Source organism: Pongo pygmaeus, chromosome 12 (genome assembly GCF_028885625.2).
Source record: "Pongo pygmaeus isolate AG05252 chromosome 12, NHGRI_mPonPyg2-v2.0_pri, whole genome shotgun sequence".
Lineage (NCBI taxonomy): Eukaryota > Metazoa > Chordata > Mammalia > Primates > Hominidae > Pongo > Pongo pygmaeus.
In genome coordinates, this window is record NC_072385.2 from 100,560,186 (window position 1) to 100,578,298 (window position 18,113).

General features: G+C 38.4%; 1 protein-coding gene across 23 annotated transcripts in view; it reads right to left on the minus strand.

The window, feature by feature from the left end:
* Window positions 1-18,113, minus strand: part of LTBP1 (latent transforming growth factor beta binding protein 1) — a 443,088-nt gene that overhangs the window by 36,298 nt on the left and 388,677 nt on the right. For all 23 annotated transcript variants that reach the window (XM_054475443.2, XM_054475439.2, XM_063648824.1 and 20 more), the window contains 3 exons: window positions 15,572-15,715; window positions 2,266-2,448; window positions 1,513-1,599 (listed from right to left, as the gene is read on the minus strand). In XM_054475443.2, coding sequence (XP_054331418.1) covers window positions 1,513-1,599; window positions 2,266-2,448; window positions 15,572-15,715 — 414 coding nt within the window. The remainder of the gene's footprint in view (window positions 1-1,512; window positions 1,600-2,265; window positions 2,449-15,571; window positions 15,716-18,113) is intronic.

The window sequence follows — 18,113 nt, forward strand, 5'->3', positions numbered from 1 at the left end:
CACTTGTTGAGATGTAGAAAGTTTCCAATAAAGTTTGGTGGAACTTGAATGCAAGTCTTTCTTGATGATAAAAGCAAGCACAAGTTGCTGAGGGGGTTAGCAGACCCATTCCCTCATAGAATTAATAGCTTTTGCTATCTCAGTTTACTCAATGATAAATTGGAGACAATAGGAACACCTACCTAATAGGAGTGGAAGGATGAAATGAGATAATCCATGGATAGGACTCAGTATATACTCTGGCATAAGCAGATACTCAAAAGTGTTATCTATTACTTTTACTGCTATTATCAGCATTAGTTCTAGCATTTTAGAGCTAATGTCATCTAGTCCTCATTTTACAACCTGAAGACTCCATAGATGACTTGCTTAAAGTTACACAGATGGAAAATGGCAAAGCCAAGCCTAGAACATATGGCTGGTTGGATCTGAATCCAATCTTCTTCCAACCATTTACAGCACTGCTAAAATAGGAAGAGGAGGAATTTATTTTCATATAAAAGAGAAGATGAATTTATGGTGAAATCAGAGTTCTGTACCTTAATATGAAGTGAGATTTAACTACATCCCTGCAAAAACATAGTAATGTGTATTTGTGAATTTGGAAACCATTCAACACATATTATAAACCAAATCTTCTCGTTATTTAATTGGACCAAATCATAGATGTATTTAAAAAAACACAAACGGAATTTCTTATCCAGCTACTGAATTATACCATATTATTCAAACACTAGTTTTCCAAAAATGGATAATAAAAATGATTTTACAGTCTGTTTCCCAGCTACTTAGCAGTCCTCAGTATTAAACTATAAAGGAAAAAAAAATCACTTTGTATATAAAAGGTAATATCTCTATCATGAAAATGTCAAAAGTGAGTGGTTAATGAGGAAATACTCATACATGTGGATATTCACCAAAATTGAAAGGCTGCACATTTATTTTAGAATTATATAACAGTAGCATCAAATATATAAAACATGTCTACTTTGGTTATCTTCTCTTCCATTTCTCATTATGAACTTGTGGACACTGGTAAAAGGCCCCGCAACAGTAGGATAAAGTCTAAAAATACAAGAATCTTAGCTTTGTTGATGACCATAAAGACAAATAGTGGTCAAATTTATATGATCATAATTGATATGATTTCTATTAAGCATCTAGAATAAAATAATATATTTAGTAAGTATCTACTAGGTACATAATTTGTTAAGTACTTTCAGATATATATCTTATTTAATCATCATAACCTTTGAGAAATTATTCCTATCTCAGGGGTGAAGAGACAGAAACTCAGAAGTTCACCTCCCAATGTCTACCTCCCAGCATCATACAGTTTGTGTTCTGACTGCAAGTCCATAGGGACTTTCTTTTAATGGTAGAATTAAGGACTTTGTAATCAGTTTTCATGACTAAAAAAAACTCTAATTCTGTGAAACACAAGCCATGCTTTCACTTGAATATCTGACATGTATACAATGTGCTGAAAATTTGTTTCCACTTGATTCTGACCTTTATAGTTCTCACCACCAGCTTCGGAAGAGGATTCTCCAGCAGGCACAAAACCTTTCCCTTTGGGACACATTTCAGTGAACTCAGCTGATTTTAGAAGAGACAAAACCAAGAAAAGAAATAAGTTGAAAAAAAAAAAAGAATCAACATCTTCCATGAACGCATGTTTCAAATTCAGTTTTGCTTTCTCAGACTCAGTAACTTGAAGGCAATTCCAGCAAATAAATTTAGTACAATCTCAAAAAATTATGGATTAAGTGCAAAGAAATCTAATGACTTCATAGGTTTTCTTACACTTTTTAATTAAAAAAACCTCCAAGTTCACTAATATTTTCTTACTCATGCTTTACTTGATATTATAACTATTATTTTTCTACTACTGTGATGTATAGTATCTTAAAGGTTTAGTAAGAATCAATTACACAAAATCTTAGCTTCAGTACACAAACTTTAGTTACGATAATGCTGTATCATTGTTAGCAAAAAAGACTGATTTTAATTTTAAAGTGGAATAAAACTGAATTAACTTTCTGCCAAAATATCACACAGAACCTGTCACAGTACACTCTGAAGAAGACAAGTTCAAGGATTCATATTAAGATGGGATGCAGGTGCTGGCTGTAGCCCTGAATGAAACCCACTATCAGGTAAGTCGCCTTGAGTTGGCTGTGGGAGTGAGTGTTATCATTTCAAGGTCCAGGGACACCACGTGATCAAACACAAGTGTGACTCTACCACTTAGCGGATTCTTACCAGTTCCCAAGACCGGGCAGGGGAAGATTTCGCAGTTATCTCCCCATCCCGCGCCCGATGTACAGCAGCATTCTTGTTTCGTGACATTGGGGGCCAACACATTATCACAGAGACTGGCGTCATTGAGATTATAGTAGCATTCTTTCTTTTCTTCTTTGGGTTGATCTACATCTACATCTACATCTAAATGGAGTAGAGAAAGTAGAGTGACAATAGGACACATCAGAACTACCTAAGACAACACATAGAGAATGCAATGGGTGAAAGAGTGACCGTGTCAATAGCATTTGCTTTATAGAAAATGTTTCCACTTTCAGTGTCAGATTCTTCCACTTTGAGATAAAAATGCACTTGAATCCTGAGTTTTGGTGGAATTCTAACATACCCCAAGAGTGTAAATCTGTCAAAACCATTTCCTTTTACGTGAACCAATTATTTTATTCTTGTAGATTTGGCTGTGAGTTTCCATATCTGCTTTTCTTGCCAAACATAGGGCCATTTGTTACTGAGCTATAACACCTACTTAAATCAATAAAAATTTTCCCAAATATTTGACCAGGGGTCTGAGCCCACACATAATATTTAACCCTTAGGTAGTTATTGGAATCAACCATGCTCCCAATCTTTTCTGAAGACTGCACAAAAGATAACTAGGAAAATACTGTCGTAACCTGGAGCCTATTAAATAACCTTTCATCACTGAAAAATCTAACTACTTAAATTGTTGCAAATACATGACTTTGAATGAAATAATGAGTGCCAGCTAAGCCTCAGGGTAGAATTTCAAATCTGGGTTCTAGTCCCAGCTCAAGTGTGTCCCAGAGGAAAACATATTCTAACAGATTCAGCTTAACCCTCTGTGTGATAAAACATGAGCAAGGCGATATGAAAGAATACAAACGATAAGAACAAAATCCACCCACTTTCAGAGAATAATGAAATTGATTGAATTCAATCAGATACGAAATCTTTGAACAAGTCTGTGCTTTTAAAAAATGGTTGCTATTTTGTGACTAGACTTGGAAAGTAGTCACATCCCTTCTCTCCTGTATGCTATAGAGTTCAAATTACTGCCTATGATCCAGTTTGAAAGTATTAACTGTTTCTATTTAATGCCACGTCAAATAAGAAGCTGACTACTGTCATAATAATTACTTAGATTAATTCTAATGAAATATTGTCACTAGAACTCTACTATTTCCAGATTCTTGGACTCAAACTGTAAGGTCAAAAGGAAGACATTTACTGGTGAGGATAAGAGTTTAATGTCCACACATACTTACACTTACCTTTGTTTTGAAGTTAGTAGATAATTATATTAGCAGGGAAATCAAATAAATTATTTTTACAATAGCTTCCTATATGTTTATTTTGGCAGGGCCTAGTTGACAATGGAAATTTTATTAATATATTAAATAGTAAACGTGTTTCTAAAATATAAACTCATAAAATTCTATCAGAAAAGCTGCTGCCCTTTCTTTCCTCTTCTGGCATTAAAAGCAAGCAAAGCAGCAAACAAACCTCTGAAATATACACTCCTCTCAGAACACAGAGTATCAGTGAGAATATAAAGATCCCTCATCTAGTTGATTCTGGCCAATTCTCTGATTATTTTGTCTTTGACAGATTTCAGCTTGGACTGCAAATTAGCATTAATAGCTGATGACAAATGCAAACCTAGAACAGGTGTCCAGGAAAAACTCGAATGCTGATTTCTATGCAGCAGTTTACGAAGTGGTTTTAAATCATTTCCTTGTGTGTGAAATTGGGTAAAACCTGCCACTTCCCTCATCTGGTCTAGCTTGCTTCAAGTGTGCAGAGGACTGAAATTCACTTTGCGTACTCTTAACAGAAGGGATCTTCGTTAGAAGGGCCTCCAAGCTCCTAGACTTGGAATTACTTAGGAAAACTAAGAGTATGTATTTTAAATTGTTATTAAATCAATTATGAACCCTACAGAAAATTTTATAATCTCTCCCTCAACATGGTGAATAAATTGTCAGCCTGTTACTACTACCAATTCTGCTCAATTATTTTATTCAGCTGGTCCAGAAATGTAGCTAGCTGTTAATAAATAATAGTGAGAAACACAAATCAAAAAAGCAACAGGGTTTTGGTAATCGGGTTTATTCTACGGTTTGTGCTAAAAGAAGGCTCAAATTTTTTTCCCTCATGTACAAAGTTGTAAGTATGTCATAGTGTTTATTATAAAATGGAATACTTTGTAATAAAGCCTCAATGAAGATTATACTCACAGGTAATTAGAAACTATAGGCTTCTCTTGAGTCAAAGCACGTCAAAATTTATAAATATATATAAATTTAAAATTTGAAATATATTTAAATATAATTTTATGTATTTTAAACACACACACACATATATATAGACAAATACATATATGGTAAACATTGTTTTGTTTACTGAAATGTTTGTTACACTCACAGCATACAAACTAAGAAATAAAACAATCTTTGCCTTTTTGGGGAAAGAAACAGATTATTTCCCATAAGGGAAATAATGAATAATATAATTATTTTTTACACTGGTTGTTATAAGTTTTGGTCTTATTTTCTAAGACGTTTGAAAGTTCAATGTTTATACAGCTGAAGCTGAGGGCTAGTCAGGCCCTCATCTGTGTTTGGAAAGAAATGCAAATTCTTTTTTAAAAACTAGTCCACAAAGGTCATTCTGGGAAAAGCTACGATTTCCCTATCTTCCTAGTCTTTAAGTAATTAACTTCCTAGAGCATTTTTCCATTGGGATAAAACTCTGGTCAGTAAATATGTGATAATGTAATTTCTTAAAGAAACTCTTATATGAGTTTAGTTCATTGCTGCCAGGGGTGGAGGGTTTCTATATTGGAAACTAATTTTAAAAGATCAAATCAATAGCTACAGAAAGTGGCAAGCATTAAAAAATGAATATTCTTTTTCTTAAAGACATTTTGAATAAGATTAGCTGTACTACATATCTCATGCCACAGACTTCTAAAAAATATATTACTCCTCCTTCAGTATTTTCAGATTTAAGTTTTCAATTTGCATTAAGAGGCTGGCTTTGCATTTGCGTAAAAAGATCAAGTTTTTCATATTTTATTCTAGAGGTGTGGCCGGTAACAACAAGAAAGTGTGGTTTTGGACATTTTCTATGTTTTTTTCTGTAGGAACTTTTACAGAGGCCTTTTCATGTGATCCAGAGGGTAACTATATGAGATAGAAGGTGCTGGTAAATACAGCATCCTCACTTCCCAGAAGAGAAAACTAATGTCGGTTCCAAGTGGCCTATGTCTACTGCTTTCCCCAAAACCCTTCTTTGGAACTCAGGTTCTTATCTCACATAGCATGGGTTTGTTCTGCTTTGCCCTTTATTCTCTGTTTTTTTTTTTCATCTTTGAGATAAATGGGAAGAGGGCCACAGATAATCTCTGCTGCTGGGGGTTCAGCAACAAGGCCACAAATAGTGCAGTCATGTCCCCTGGCTCTGAATAGGAAAGAGTAGGTTTGAGCTGAAGGCACCACCTATACCGAGCCCTTTCTGGGAGCTCCTTCTCTCTTGGTTCATCAGCCTAAAGAGGGTGTGGGCCATTTGCTTTTAGGGCCATTTCCATCTTTAGCGTTTCCCCATATATGTCTCATCTTAGGAATTACTGTTGGGGTGAGAAAATCTACAACATGTAGTTGGTCAAAGTGGACATGAGCTTTTTAAATGGGCTCTCCCTTTCCATTTACAATGTGTACTGAAGGTTTTTATGAGATAATCCTCTCTGTATCTTTTTGGAACAGTCAGAATTATTACAATGACCCAAGAGTACCACTGCTAATACACATAAGTAAATAGTTACCCCCGAAGAAACAGCTGCCTATAGTCTTGAAAAGAGATCAATGGATAAAACTCTGTGTGTGTGATGATGTTCAGTAAACTACTTTCAACAGAATTACCCAGGACGCTTTATGTCCTTTTTTATTTTAAAAATGCTACAGGCATTAATGTTTTTAATGAGAAAGAATTCTGTAATATTTCAAGGAGATGTCAAGGAAAACTTAGACATTCATATGCTTTGTTTCGAGTTTTCTCACACAAGAACTTGGAAAATGAGAAATGTGGTTTTTTTTGTTTGTTTTTTTGTTTTTGAGACAGACTCACTCTGTTGCCCAGGCTGGAGTGCAGTGGTGCAATCTTGGCTCACTGCAAGCTCTGCCTCTTGGGTTCACGCCATTCTCCTGCCTCAGCCTCCCGAGTAGCTGGGACTACAGGTGCCTGCCACCATGCCTGGCTAACTTTTTGTATTTTTAATAGAGACGGGGTTTCACCGTGTTAGCCAGGATGGTCTTGATCTCCTGACCTCGTGATCCGCCCACCTTGGCCTCCCAAAGTGCTGGGATTACAGGTGTGAGTCACCTCGCCTGGCAGACATTTCTGATCTTAAAGCTTGAAACTTAACATTTGTTTTATCTGAGTTCCTTTCTCAGGAAATGACCTTCAGGCCTCTCAAAAAAAGTATCAAAGAACTGAAACTCACCAGATCACCACATCCTGACAATGAGAAGCTGACCCCTGATTCATCATGATTGCTTCCCTGTCCCTCCCTTGCTCCTGTTTTCTTACACATTGTTACATTTCTTCCCTGTTACATAAACCCCTAGTTTTAGTCCATCAGGGAGATGGATTTGAGACTGAGCTCCCATCTCCTTGGCTGTAGCACCCAATTAAAACCTTCTTCTGTGGCAATACTTGTGGTCTCAGTGATTGGTTTTCTGTGCAGTTAGCCGCAGAACCTAGACCAAACCCCTGGTTTTCGGTAACAGAAAGTGGATAACTTCAGATGGTAAAACATGTCAAAGCAGTCAAAGTAAAGTTTAGGGAAAAAAAGCACAAGAGTAAAAACACTTTAAAAGAGGATCTCTCCACATAGTTCTTGCTCTTAAAGAGGTCTTAAGGAGTGAACGGGAGGCTTCACTCCCTGGACACACACACACACACCTAGGCCTCAATGCAGAGGGATGGGTAGACAAGGCTATCAGGGAAGGCTGCCTGGTGGAGCTGACATCTAGTGAAGGCGTTACAAGAGAATGGAGAAGATGAGCCTGGGTCAGTGAGAGGGTGAGGAGAAGAGAAAGTCGGGGATACTACTCTAGAGTGGAAAAGCAGGGAGAAGAAAAATGAGCAGAAATGGATGAATGAAGGGGCTCCTGAAAGCCAAATAAAATATACTAGGCCCAGCCCTCTGTATCCATGGGATTCACATCTGTGAATTCAATCAATTGCAGATCAAAAATATTTGAAAAAATAAAAAGCATATGAAAACAAATAATACAAATAAAACGACAGTACAGTGTAACAATTTACATGTCATTTATATAGCATTATGTATTATGAGTCATCTAGAGATGATTCAATGTATACAGGAGGACGTGCATATGTTTTATGTAAATACTATGCTGTGTTCTATCAGGGACTTGAGCATCCGTGGATTTTGGTATCAGTGGGGACCCTGGGAACCAAGCCCCCTTAAATACCAAGGGACAGCTGTACTGCAGAGAAAGAAAAACGAGAGGAGTACAATGAGATGAGTCAGAATAGGAAGCACATATGGAGATAGGGGAATGAGCAGATGCCACACAACACAAGCTCGTAACACTCCTGACACTAGGGCGTCGTGAGGGCCTGCGAGGATAAATGCATGAGTAAAGCAAATCCGAAGTGACACACAAAGTGTATGGAAATGTTTAAAAGGAAATGTACAAACCACTCCTCTTCAGGTTTAGTTTATAGCAAGTTCTAGGATCCAAAATGCATTTCTAATGCAACAGTGTGCGTATATCTTGTATTATTAAGAAGATAAAATGAGACCAGCCTCGGCAACATAATGAGACCTCGTCCTACAAAAAAATTTTAAAAATGAGCTGTGCATGGTTGCATGGGCCTGTAATCCTAGCTACTCAGGCGGCTGAGGTGGGAGGATCACTTAAGCCCAGCAGGTCAAGGCTGCAGTGAACCATGACCGTACCACTACACTCCAGCCTGGGCAACAGAGCGAGATCCTGTCTCAAAAAATAAAAATAAATGAAGATAACAATGGTGTGTGTGTGTGTGTGTGTGTGTGTGTGTAGTTTTAGTTTGTCACTTTGATTGATACGTCAGTTCATTAAAACAATGACATCTCTTTATCAGAAACTCAGATATGACTTTAGGTACTATCTATAGCAAGCGGAAAATCTTACAAAAGCAGTTTGGCTTTTATACCAAAAAGATGATACCTTCGCATTGTCATTGCTGGATGTGGGAAGAAACTTGACTAAATATTTTTTTTTAAACAAATGAACATATTTTCCTCAGCCTTACCTACATTTATGGTATAGATCCATTACAAAAACACAATACGACCTCAGGAGTTTTATGGCCTTTTATAATATTTGCATTATAAATACTGTGGTCTTTCTTTAATATTTTTTTCCTACCAAAAGTCTTTTTTTTTCCCAATCAGAAATAATTTTTATAAAAGTCTTTCAATGTTAAATTTATTTAACAGGTTAACTAAACACATTTTAAAAAACAGACTCTGCCAAATATAACAGTTGACTGATTGTTACATGTGGTTTCCTGCCTTTAAAAAAAATGTGTACACGCACGGCCGGGCACGGTGGCTCACGTCTGTAATCTCAGCACTTTGGGAGGCCGAGGTGGGAGGATCACGAGGTCAGGAGATCGAGACCATCCTGGCTAACATGGTGAAACCCCGTCTCTACTAAAAATACAGAAACAAAATTAGCCAGGCATGGTGGTGGGAGCCTGTAGTCCCAGCTACTCGGGAGGCTGAGGCAGGAGAATGGTGTGAACCTGGGAGGCGGAGCTTGCAGTGAGCCAAGATGGTGCCACTGCACTCCAGCCTGGGTGACACAGTGAGACTCCATCTCAAAAACAAAACAAAAAAAAAAAAAACCAAAAAACTGTACCTGCACAAAACCTATAGTGTACCTCTCTAGGAAGGGAACAGGGATGCTGTTTGAGTTCAATTGTCAGAACTACCAAGATGAGTTGTATTCTGTGTTCCTTGGCAGTGGGGAGATGTTCTTTTTTTCTTTTAATTTAACCTCTTCTAATTTAACTCAAGCAATCTGAAGCAGCACTTCCTACACGGAAGTGTAAATAGACATTTCCTCACTTAAGTGTGCCCCTATTAAATCTTTAAAAAAATGAAAAATTATTTTTATTCTGTAGAAGTAGCTAGGAATGGAAGGGATGGGTTATGAAAGGGACATGTGCTTCTAATGTGGAGAGGCAATTTATTCAACAGTTACTGAGTGTCTACCATCCATCAGGCACCGTGCTAAGCAGTGAGCTGTTTTGCAGTGGATGCAGAGAATAAGACGCAGAGACTGTTAGCCACAAAAACAAGGCGTGTTGAAAGCAGAGAGGCAGAATCTTGTGATTCCATCTTGGGGATTTGGGGAATGTGTGACAACTCGGTGACAGTCGAGCAGACTTTTTTTAAAAAGGCTTGAGAGATATTTCAGGAAAGGCTAACAAGAAGACGGGCACAGTGGCTCACGCCTGTAATCCCAGCACTTTGGAAGGACGAGGCAGGCAGATCACTTGAGGTCAGTAGTTCAAGACCAGGCTGGTCAACATGGCAAAACCCTGTCTCTATTAAAAATACAAAAATTAGGTGGGCATGGTGCACAGACCTGTAATCCTAGCTACTAGGGAGGCGGAGGCACAAGAATCACTTGAACTCAGAAGGTGGAGGTTGTGGTGAGCCAAGATCACGCCACTGCACTCCAGCCTGGGCAATGGAACAAGACTCTATCTCAAAAAAAAAAAAAAAGAAAGGCTTACAAGGGGGAGGGCACAGCAGGCAGAAGAGTTAGTAGTGGCAAAGTCATCATCTTGGGAAAGCATAATTATTTGGGGTAACCATGAGCAGCACATGGGCTTAGATGTAGGTATGGGGAGTATAGGAGAGAAAGCTAAACAAGCCGTTTACATTATAGAGGATAAAGGGTACTGCTGCCCTGCTAATGCATTTGGATTTCATGCTATAAAGCAGTGGTAAGCAGTTGAAAGACTGAACGATTTAAACCTAGATCTATGTTTTGAAAACATTAACTCTGGCAGCAATGTGGATCAGGAATTGATGAGAGAGGCAAGGAGAAAAGGTAGGAGGCTACTGCAATGATCCAGGTAAGTGATGATGAAAGACTGACCCAGGGAAGCAGCATCCGGAACAGGGAGAGATTTGAAGGACACCCTGGAGCTAGAACTGGCAGGATGTTATGATGGACTGCTTGGATGACGAATGGGGAGACAAAAAAAAGTATGACTTCAGAATTTCTAGTATTGATGTCTAGCAATTAATAAATAGACATAGCTGGGTGCAGTAGCTCACGCCTGTAATCGCAGCACTTTGGGAGGCCGAGGCAGGTGGATCACAAGGTCAGGAGTTCGAGACCAGCCTGACCAACATGGTGAAATCCTGTCTCTACTGAAAATACAAAAATTAGCCGGGCGTGGTGGTATGCTCCTGTAATCCCAGCTACCCAGGAGGCTGAGGCAGGAGAATCACTTGAACCCGGGAGGCAGAGGTTGCAGTGAGCCAAGATTGCGCCACTGCACTCCAGCCTGGGTGACAAAGCAAGACTCCATCTCAAAAACAAATAAAAATAAACAAATAAATAAATAAATAGACACAAGGAGAGGAAATGGTGATTAATTTAAGTTTGAATAACTGTCAGCCAGAGAGGCTTACAAGACACCCTGGAAGAAAATGTCCAATAGGTAGCTGCAAATAGGAGCATGACACTCAGAACAGAAGTGGGGGCAGAAGATATTTACTTAGCAGGCAACATCATATAAGTAATGGTTGACTCCAAAGTAGATGAAATATCCCAGGGGAATAACATAAATAAGAAGACAGCTAAGCATGTAACTGCCTGGGATGTTATTATTTAAGGAATGGACAGGAGAAGAAGAACCCGAGAATGAGACAGGAAAAGACTAGTCCAAGATGCAGGAGGACGCAGGGAACAGTAATGTCGTGAAATCAATCACAGGGCAAAGACGGGGGAAAAGATGAAAAACCACTGTCAAATGTTTCAGAAGACGACTCTGGGATGAGACTAAAGAGTTTAGCATATAGAAGCTCACTGACGGCTCACTTAGATAAAAAGTCAGAGGGCCTGATTTCAGTGCACTGAAGGTCAAATGGAAGACGGTTCTGTTGAGACAGGGGAATACGGATGTCCTTTCAGAGTCCAGAGGTCAACATGGTGACAGATATTGGATGGTGATACTGCAGGGGACTTTTTAAAAATTTATTTTTGTATTTGCCAATTTTCTATGATTAATGTGTATTATCTTAATAATGAAAAACAAGATGAAAAAAGCCAATTTTGAGAAGAATTTGATGTCTTGTTGTCCTCAGCCCTAAAATTAGAAATGGTGAAGTGAGAAGATCCTGAGTTGGGTTCCTGGACCAATTCTGCCATTCGTTAGCTATATAACCTTAAGAATAACATTTCAGATGTTTCTCTGGGCCTCAGTGTCTTTACCTATAAATAAAAAGTTGAGCTGGAAAATCACTAAGGTGGTTTCTAAACGCAGAAGTCTAGGATATAGCTCATGATGTGGGAATAAGATGTATTAGCGAAATGTATTAGTAAAAACTGATATTTAAAGAAATCCTATGATAAATTATTGAGTAAAGTGAAGAATTACTTTATAATATAACTAACCACCCCAACCTATATGCTTTATACTTCCTGATTTTGTTTGCTTTTCTTAAAGTGGAGAATACTTGTATGGATTATAATATATATATTTTTTCATTGTATTCTTTTCATTATACCTTCTGTTTTAAGAATAAGATGCAGTTCCTACCACAGAATTTCCTCTGTACACCAATCAAGGAAGAGAACAGCATTTTGTGGGTAAGGTCTGAAGGCTGCAGTTGCCAAGATTAAATATTTACTGCTTCCCTTAGAGTGCCCAAAGACATAAAGTTTTTATTGAGCAATTATCACAGGCACTAAGGAAATAATAGCATCAGACTATATTTCATATCCATACCTTCTTAAATGTGATGAAGTGGCCTGGTATGGACATTTTTTAGTTACTTCTTTTTCAGATGCTTTTAGGCAATGCACAGCAATGTAAATTAGTGGCCAAAGGCCCAGGCAGTAAAAAACATTAAGACAGACTTAAAAAATATATATGTGGGAAGCAAGAAAGTTTAGAAATAAAAACCCTAGGACATTAGAGTTCCAAAGTACCTTAAAGGTTCATCTGGGGCAATACCCTGCTGGAAGTGGGTGCTCTTCTGCCAGTGGGTATCCCACCTGTTCTTGGATGCCTCCACGGCAAGCACTCCAGTATTTTGTGGGGCAGCTTTTTGCTGACTAGCTCTTGTTAGTTATTGGAAAGCTCTTCTGGATACTGACCTGAAATCTGCCTTCCTAATATCCTACCCCATAGCCCTAGTTCTGCCTTCAGTATGATACTACATCAGATTATCATGCTACTGCTCATTGTTGGAATATAGATTGTCCTGGGGGAGTTTTATAGCTGAATAAAAATGTGATAGCCTATACTGGAAATTTATCTTTCCCTTCCTAAGTACTTTTCAGGAAGGATGAGCTCTCAGCTACAGTATATTATGCATATAATGAAATTAATTTGAATCCTAGTCTAAAAACTTTTATTTAAATTTGGTTTAAAATGCTTTCGTCTATGGAATAGGAGATTCTTTTACTGGACAGGGTACAAACTCTCTTAACTGGCCTACATTTAACCAACTTGTTGTGTTAACTGATGTTTTCTTGCCCTCTGTAAAATATCATTGCTGATGCTCATGGAAGGGAGAATGCTCAGAGCCAAATGGCTATTCTTGCAGAGGTCCACACACTTCTGCTCCTATAGGCTGCGCAGTATGAAAACCAAGACTCACCTAGGTATATACTCAAATGTTCTGTGTCAGTGTATTGATTATTATACTTACATAATTTAATTAAATATTACATCAACCAGTACAATATGAATGTGACTAGAAGAGCTGTTTCTAGGGCAAGTTAAAGCTTTAGAAAGATTAGATAAAGTTGATTCAGTAAAAGAAATGCTATCAAATTAGGTGTGGACAAGACAAGTGTAAAAAAATTGAGAAAAACTGTAAAAATCTAGAGGGATTTTACATTCATTTGTTTTGAAAAAGGCTTTAGATTCTCACTCCTTTCTACAAAGAAAGTGTAAGTAACACAAAACAGATGGGGTTTATGCAGGATAGCCGCACAAACTCCACAAATGAACCTCTACACAAAAAAAGACCGTAGCCTTTCTCTTCAAAGATTGGTGCATGAATGTACTTTTTTTTTTTTTTCTTTTGAGACAGACTCTGGCTCTGTTGCTCAGGCTGGAGTGCAGTGGTGTGATCTCAGCTCACTGCAACCTTGCCTCACGTGTTCAAGTGATTCCCATGCCTCTGCCTTACTGATTACAAGCATATGCCATCATGCCTGGCTAATTTTTGTATTTTTAGTAGAGACAGGGTTTCGCCTTGTTGGCCAAGCTGGTCTAGAACTCCTGGCCTCAAGTGATCTGCCTGCCTCGGCCTCCCAAAGTGCTGGGATTACAGGCGTGAGCCACCACACCTGGCCAAATGCACTTACATCCTTTGAGTTAAAAATTAAATTTAGAAGATAATGTTACCTTTTTATGATTTCCAGTTTTTAATCACCTTTTTCAAATAACTGATCAATTATTGGCTCTGATGAAATCAGACAGAAGGATTCTGCTTAAGTTTATGGCTAAACTCAGTCTCTCAGGATACTGCTAGAAAATTTTTTTAAAATGAAGACTGTCATAAGACAGTCTTAAGACTCCATATAATAAAAGTTCACCATCAACTACACAAATTGAGGCATGATAAAAGTAAAAGCTGCCAGGAACTATACAAATGAAGAAGCTCAACTAGTTATTGGTTTGGTCCAACAATTACCTTTTTTATGTATTCTCACTCTCCCTTCCTCTACAGAGTGTGATCATTGGAATATCCTGTATTTTTTCACTTAACATTGTATCACATACATTTATCTTTATCATGACTATCTAAGCATCACCTAGACCATTTAATGGCTATATATGATGACATATGAATTAATTCATTCAAAATAACACTATAGGTGAGGTGCTACCCTATGGAACCAAACAAAAATAAGAAAAAGACAGTTAGTTAACCAATTTTGTTAGTGGCCAACCAGATTTTTTTGATTTTTAGGTTTGTTTTTTGCTATTGTAGATCCAATTAAAATGAAAAGTCTCTTCTTTATGGAATATTTATTGTTGTGGTGGCCACTTGAATGAAGAGAAATCCTCTCACCAGTAATAACCTGTCTCTTCTCTTTCACAAAGTTTTTGAATTACAGTCTGTTCATTTAATTCTGTACCCTTTACCTTTCTATATTTAATAACTGAGGAAATATGTGTGGGTGAAAATATTTTCATATTTCATTTCCTATTACTTGCAAAGATAGCTATTTTACACAGAACAAGTGTACCCTCCAGAGGAGCAGTGAAAGCTATTATGGAAGCATGGATAAAACTGACTGAGAAAGAAAAAAAATGGTCTATGTTTCATTTTACTTGGCTCTCAAAGGACCATTTGGGCCTTTGCTTTCCCTAAAATACAACCAAGCTATAGCTACATGGCACAAACTAAAAGGGTGATTGGGAAGTTGATTAATTTATCTGGAAAACAGTCCAACTCTCTATTTCAGTTTGCATGGTGACGACACAGCCTAAATCAAATTTTAAGCGAATGCAAACATAGCTACTCTCTAGGCCAAATTCTGGAAAAACACCTTAAGAATTCCAAGTGGAAGTCTTTGTAGATCCTAAGAGGCCTATATGTTGCTTTTAATTTAGAGAAGTGTCAAGACACATTTCTCTAAGGGCCAAGAACGTATGGAGGATTATGCAACTTAATGAGATGGTGCCATATTAAATCCTGAGCTGATAGCTCTCTAAATTTTAAGCAATCCCCAGCAAATGTCCTCATCATTTTGGATCCTTTACCTTACTGGAGGCGTCTCTGGTTTGGATAGAACATTAGAGGCCATCTAGCCCAAAGAGTCATCACCCACATCTTAATTCCACTGACAAAGCAGGCACAGAAGATCATGGAAGCTTCCAGAGACAGCACTGTGTCAGGACAGCTGGCTGCTTCTTATCTCACTTCCAGCATTTATCCCAAAGCTGTGTGGGTGCAGGTCTTTGAGAGGAGCCTGTCATTCCCTTGCACAGTGTCACTGGGACTTACCTGTGGAGGTCCGGGAGCGGCACTGCCCGGTCATGGGGCTGTACTCTTGGTTTTCATCAGCACACACGCACAAGAAGGACCCTTCCACGTTTTCACAGAAGGCTTCACCACACACCCCACTGAGCAGTTCACATTCATTCACATCTGGAAAAGGGAGCATAGACCAAGTGAGATGTGTGCCTCGTTCATGACAGCTCTGTATTTTACCAGCTGTGCCAGGGCTAACAGTGTCTTGCTGAAAAGAAGGCAATCCCCAGAGAGCAGTCAAACCCCTTCTGCTCTTTTAGGGAAGGGGCTCTTTAAGGTAGAGCTGTCAGATTTGGTCTGTACGAAAGGACTATGAAAATTCAAGACAATTCCCAATTTAGGCTTTTCGTTGTTTTTTTTTTTTTTTGAGACGGAGTCTCGCTCTGTCGCCCAGACTAGAGTGGAGTGGCGCGATCTTGGCTCACTGCAAGCTCTGCCTCCTGGGTTCACGCCATTCTCCTGCCTCAGCCTCCTGAGTAGCTGGGACCACAGGTGCCTGCCACCACGCCCCGCTAATTTGTTTTGTATTTTAAGTAGCAACAGGGTTTCACCGTGTTAGTCAGGATGGTCTCAATCTCCTGACCTCGTGATCCGCCCACCTCGGCCTCCAAAAGTGCTGGGATTATAGGCGTGAGCCACTGCCCCCGGCCAATTCCCAATTTAGTTTTAAAGGATACCCTGGAATTGGAATTGTACTGCAAAACTAGTATGTGCCCAGTGACCATCTAGTTTTATCATTCCCGACTTTTCAACATAATGAAGCCTTAAATGACCCAACACTCTACTCTCGGCTCTTTTTTTTTTTTTGAGACGGAGTCTCTCATTCTGTCACCCAGGCTGGAGTGCAGTGGCGTGATCTCAGCTCACTTGCAACCTCTGTCTCCCGGGTTCAAGTGATTCTCCTGACTCAGCCTCCTGAATAGCTGGGATTATAGGCATATACCACCATGCCCGGCTAATTTTTGTATTTTTAGTAGAGACAGGATTTCACCATGTTGGCCAGGATGGTCATGAACTCCTGACCTCAAGTGATCCGCCTGCCTCGGCCTCCCAAAGTGCTGGGATTACAGGCGTGAGCCACCACGCCTGGCCTACTCTCAGTTCTTAATTCAAGCAAAGTTAGAATCACTGACATTTCAGTAACCACAGAATTAAGTTCATTTAAAAAGCTTTTAAAATATACTTAAATATCTGAAAATACAGTTCTCTGGTAACCAAAGCATCCATAATTATCAATAGAATTCAGATTACATATTCCTTTGAGAAATGAAGGAAAGACCCTTATAGATTACTCATCAGGCTACATTAATCATTCATGTGAAACAAATTGGTCCAATAACTAATCACTGATCTCATGACACCTTTTCAAATTCTATTGATGTTCCACTGTGTAATTTCTATTTTGCTAAATGTTTTTCTTCTGTACTTAAATATACATAATTAAAATACAGTCAAGGAATCTCAGGGACAAGTACACTTTATTCAACATTTTGCAAGTACACAGCCCTAAAGAAAGGCTAATTTTATATTTGATGTTGTCCAATAGTGCTTTTTATCCTCTTTCCTCCTACAACATTTTATTCATGAGTATCCAGTTCAGTAAAGCACCTGACTTAAAGTCTGAAATGCTCACGTGTCTTATGCATTAAACATGTACAAACATTAGCTTTCATGAGCATACTTTGAGAAGGTTTATACAAAGTTAAAAATTTGAGCAATTATGTAAATCATTCCAGGAAAAAAAAATCCTCCTTTCACCTGATATACCCAGTTAATTGGACAAAAAGCTTATATATCTTATTTGGATAATTATCTCAGTTTTCCATTTCATTTATATATAAAGAGATATAAATCCAATGAACTGATTTCACTTGTGAAAAATACCATAACAGAAAGTAAAGCAGTTGAAATATTTAATCAACCTACACAGTCATATTGAGATCAGAAAAACTTAAGAAATTGCCAGTTCACATTGATCAATTTTAGGTAAATGTCCAGTGGAACTTTGTACTTTCCAACATGTATTATTGACATGGCTGATAAACTCTATCCCATCAGACTGCAATAATTCAATCAAGAAATATTTCCTAGCTTACTTCTGTGGGGCAGGCCTGTACGGCCTATATGTGGGGAAACAATGATGAGCCAGCAGTCCCAACTCCTGCCTTCATGGAGCTTACAGTTGAGCTAGGGAAATTAACAAAATAATCGTACATGCTTCAGTGAGTGTGAGGAGTGAAAAGTTCAGAGCTCAGTGAAAGCATGGAACAGCAGACCTTAAATGTGGGGGTAGGTTAGAGAAATGATACTGGAGCAAATAGCTGAAGGATGAGTAGGTGATAATGGGGCAGGTGCTGACTCATCCCTGTAGCTCTACAGAACACCCAGTGTGAAGTGCATATCATAGGTGCTTAATAAATATTTTTGAAATAATAAATACAAATACAAATAAAATGACATTTGTTGAGTTCACCAAAATGATAACAAATATTCCTTCTCTAAGGGTGGTATTTTG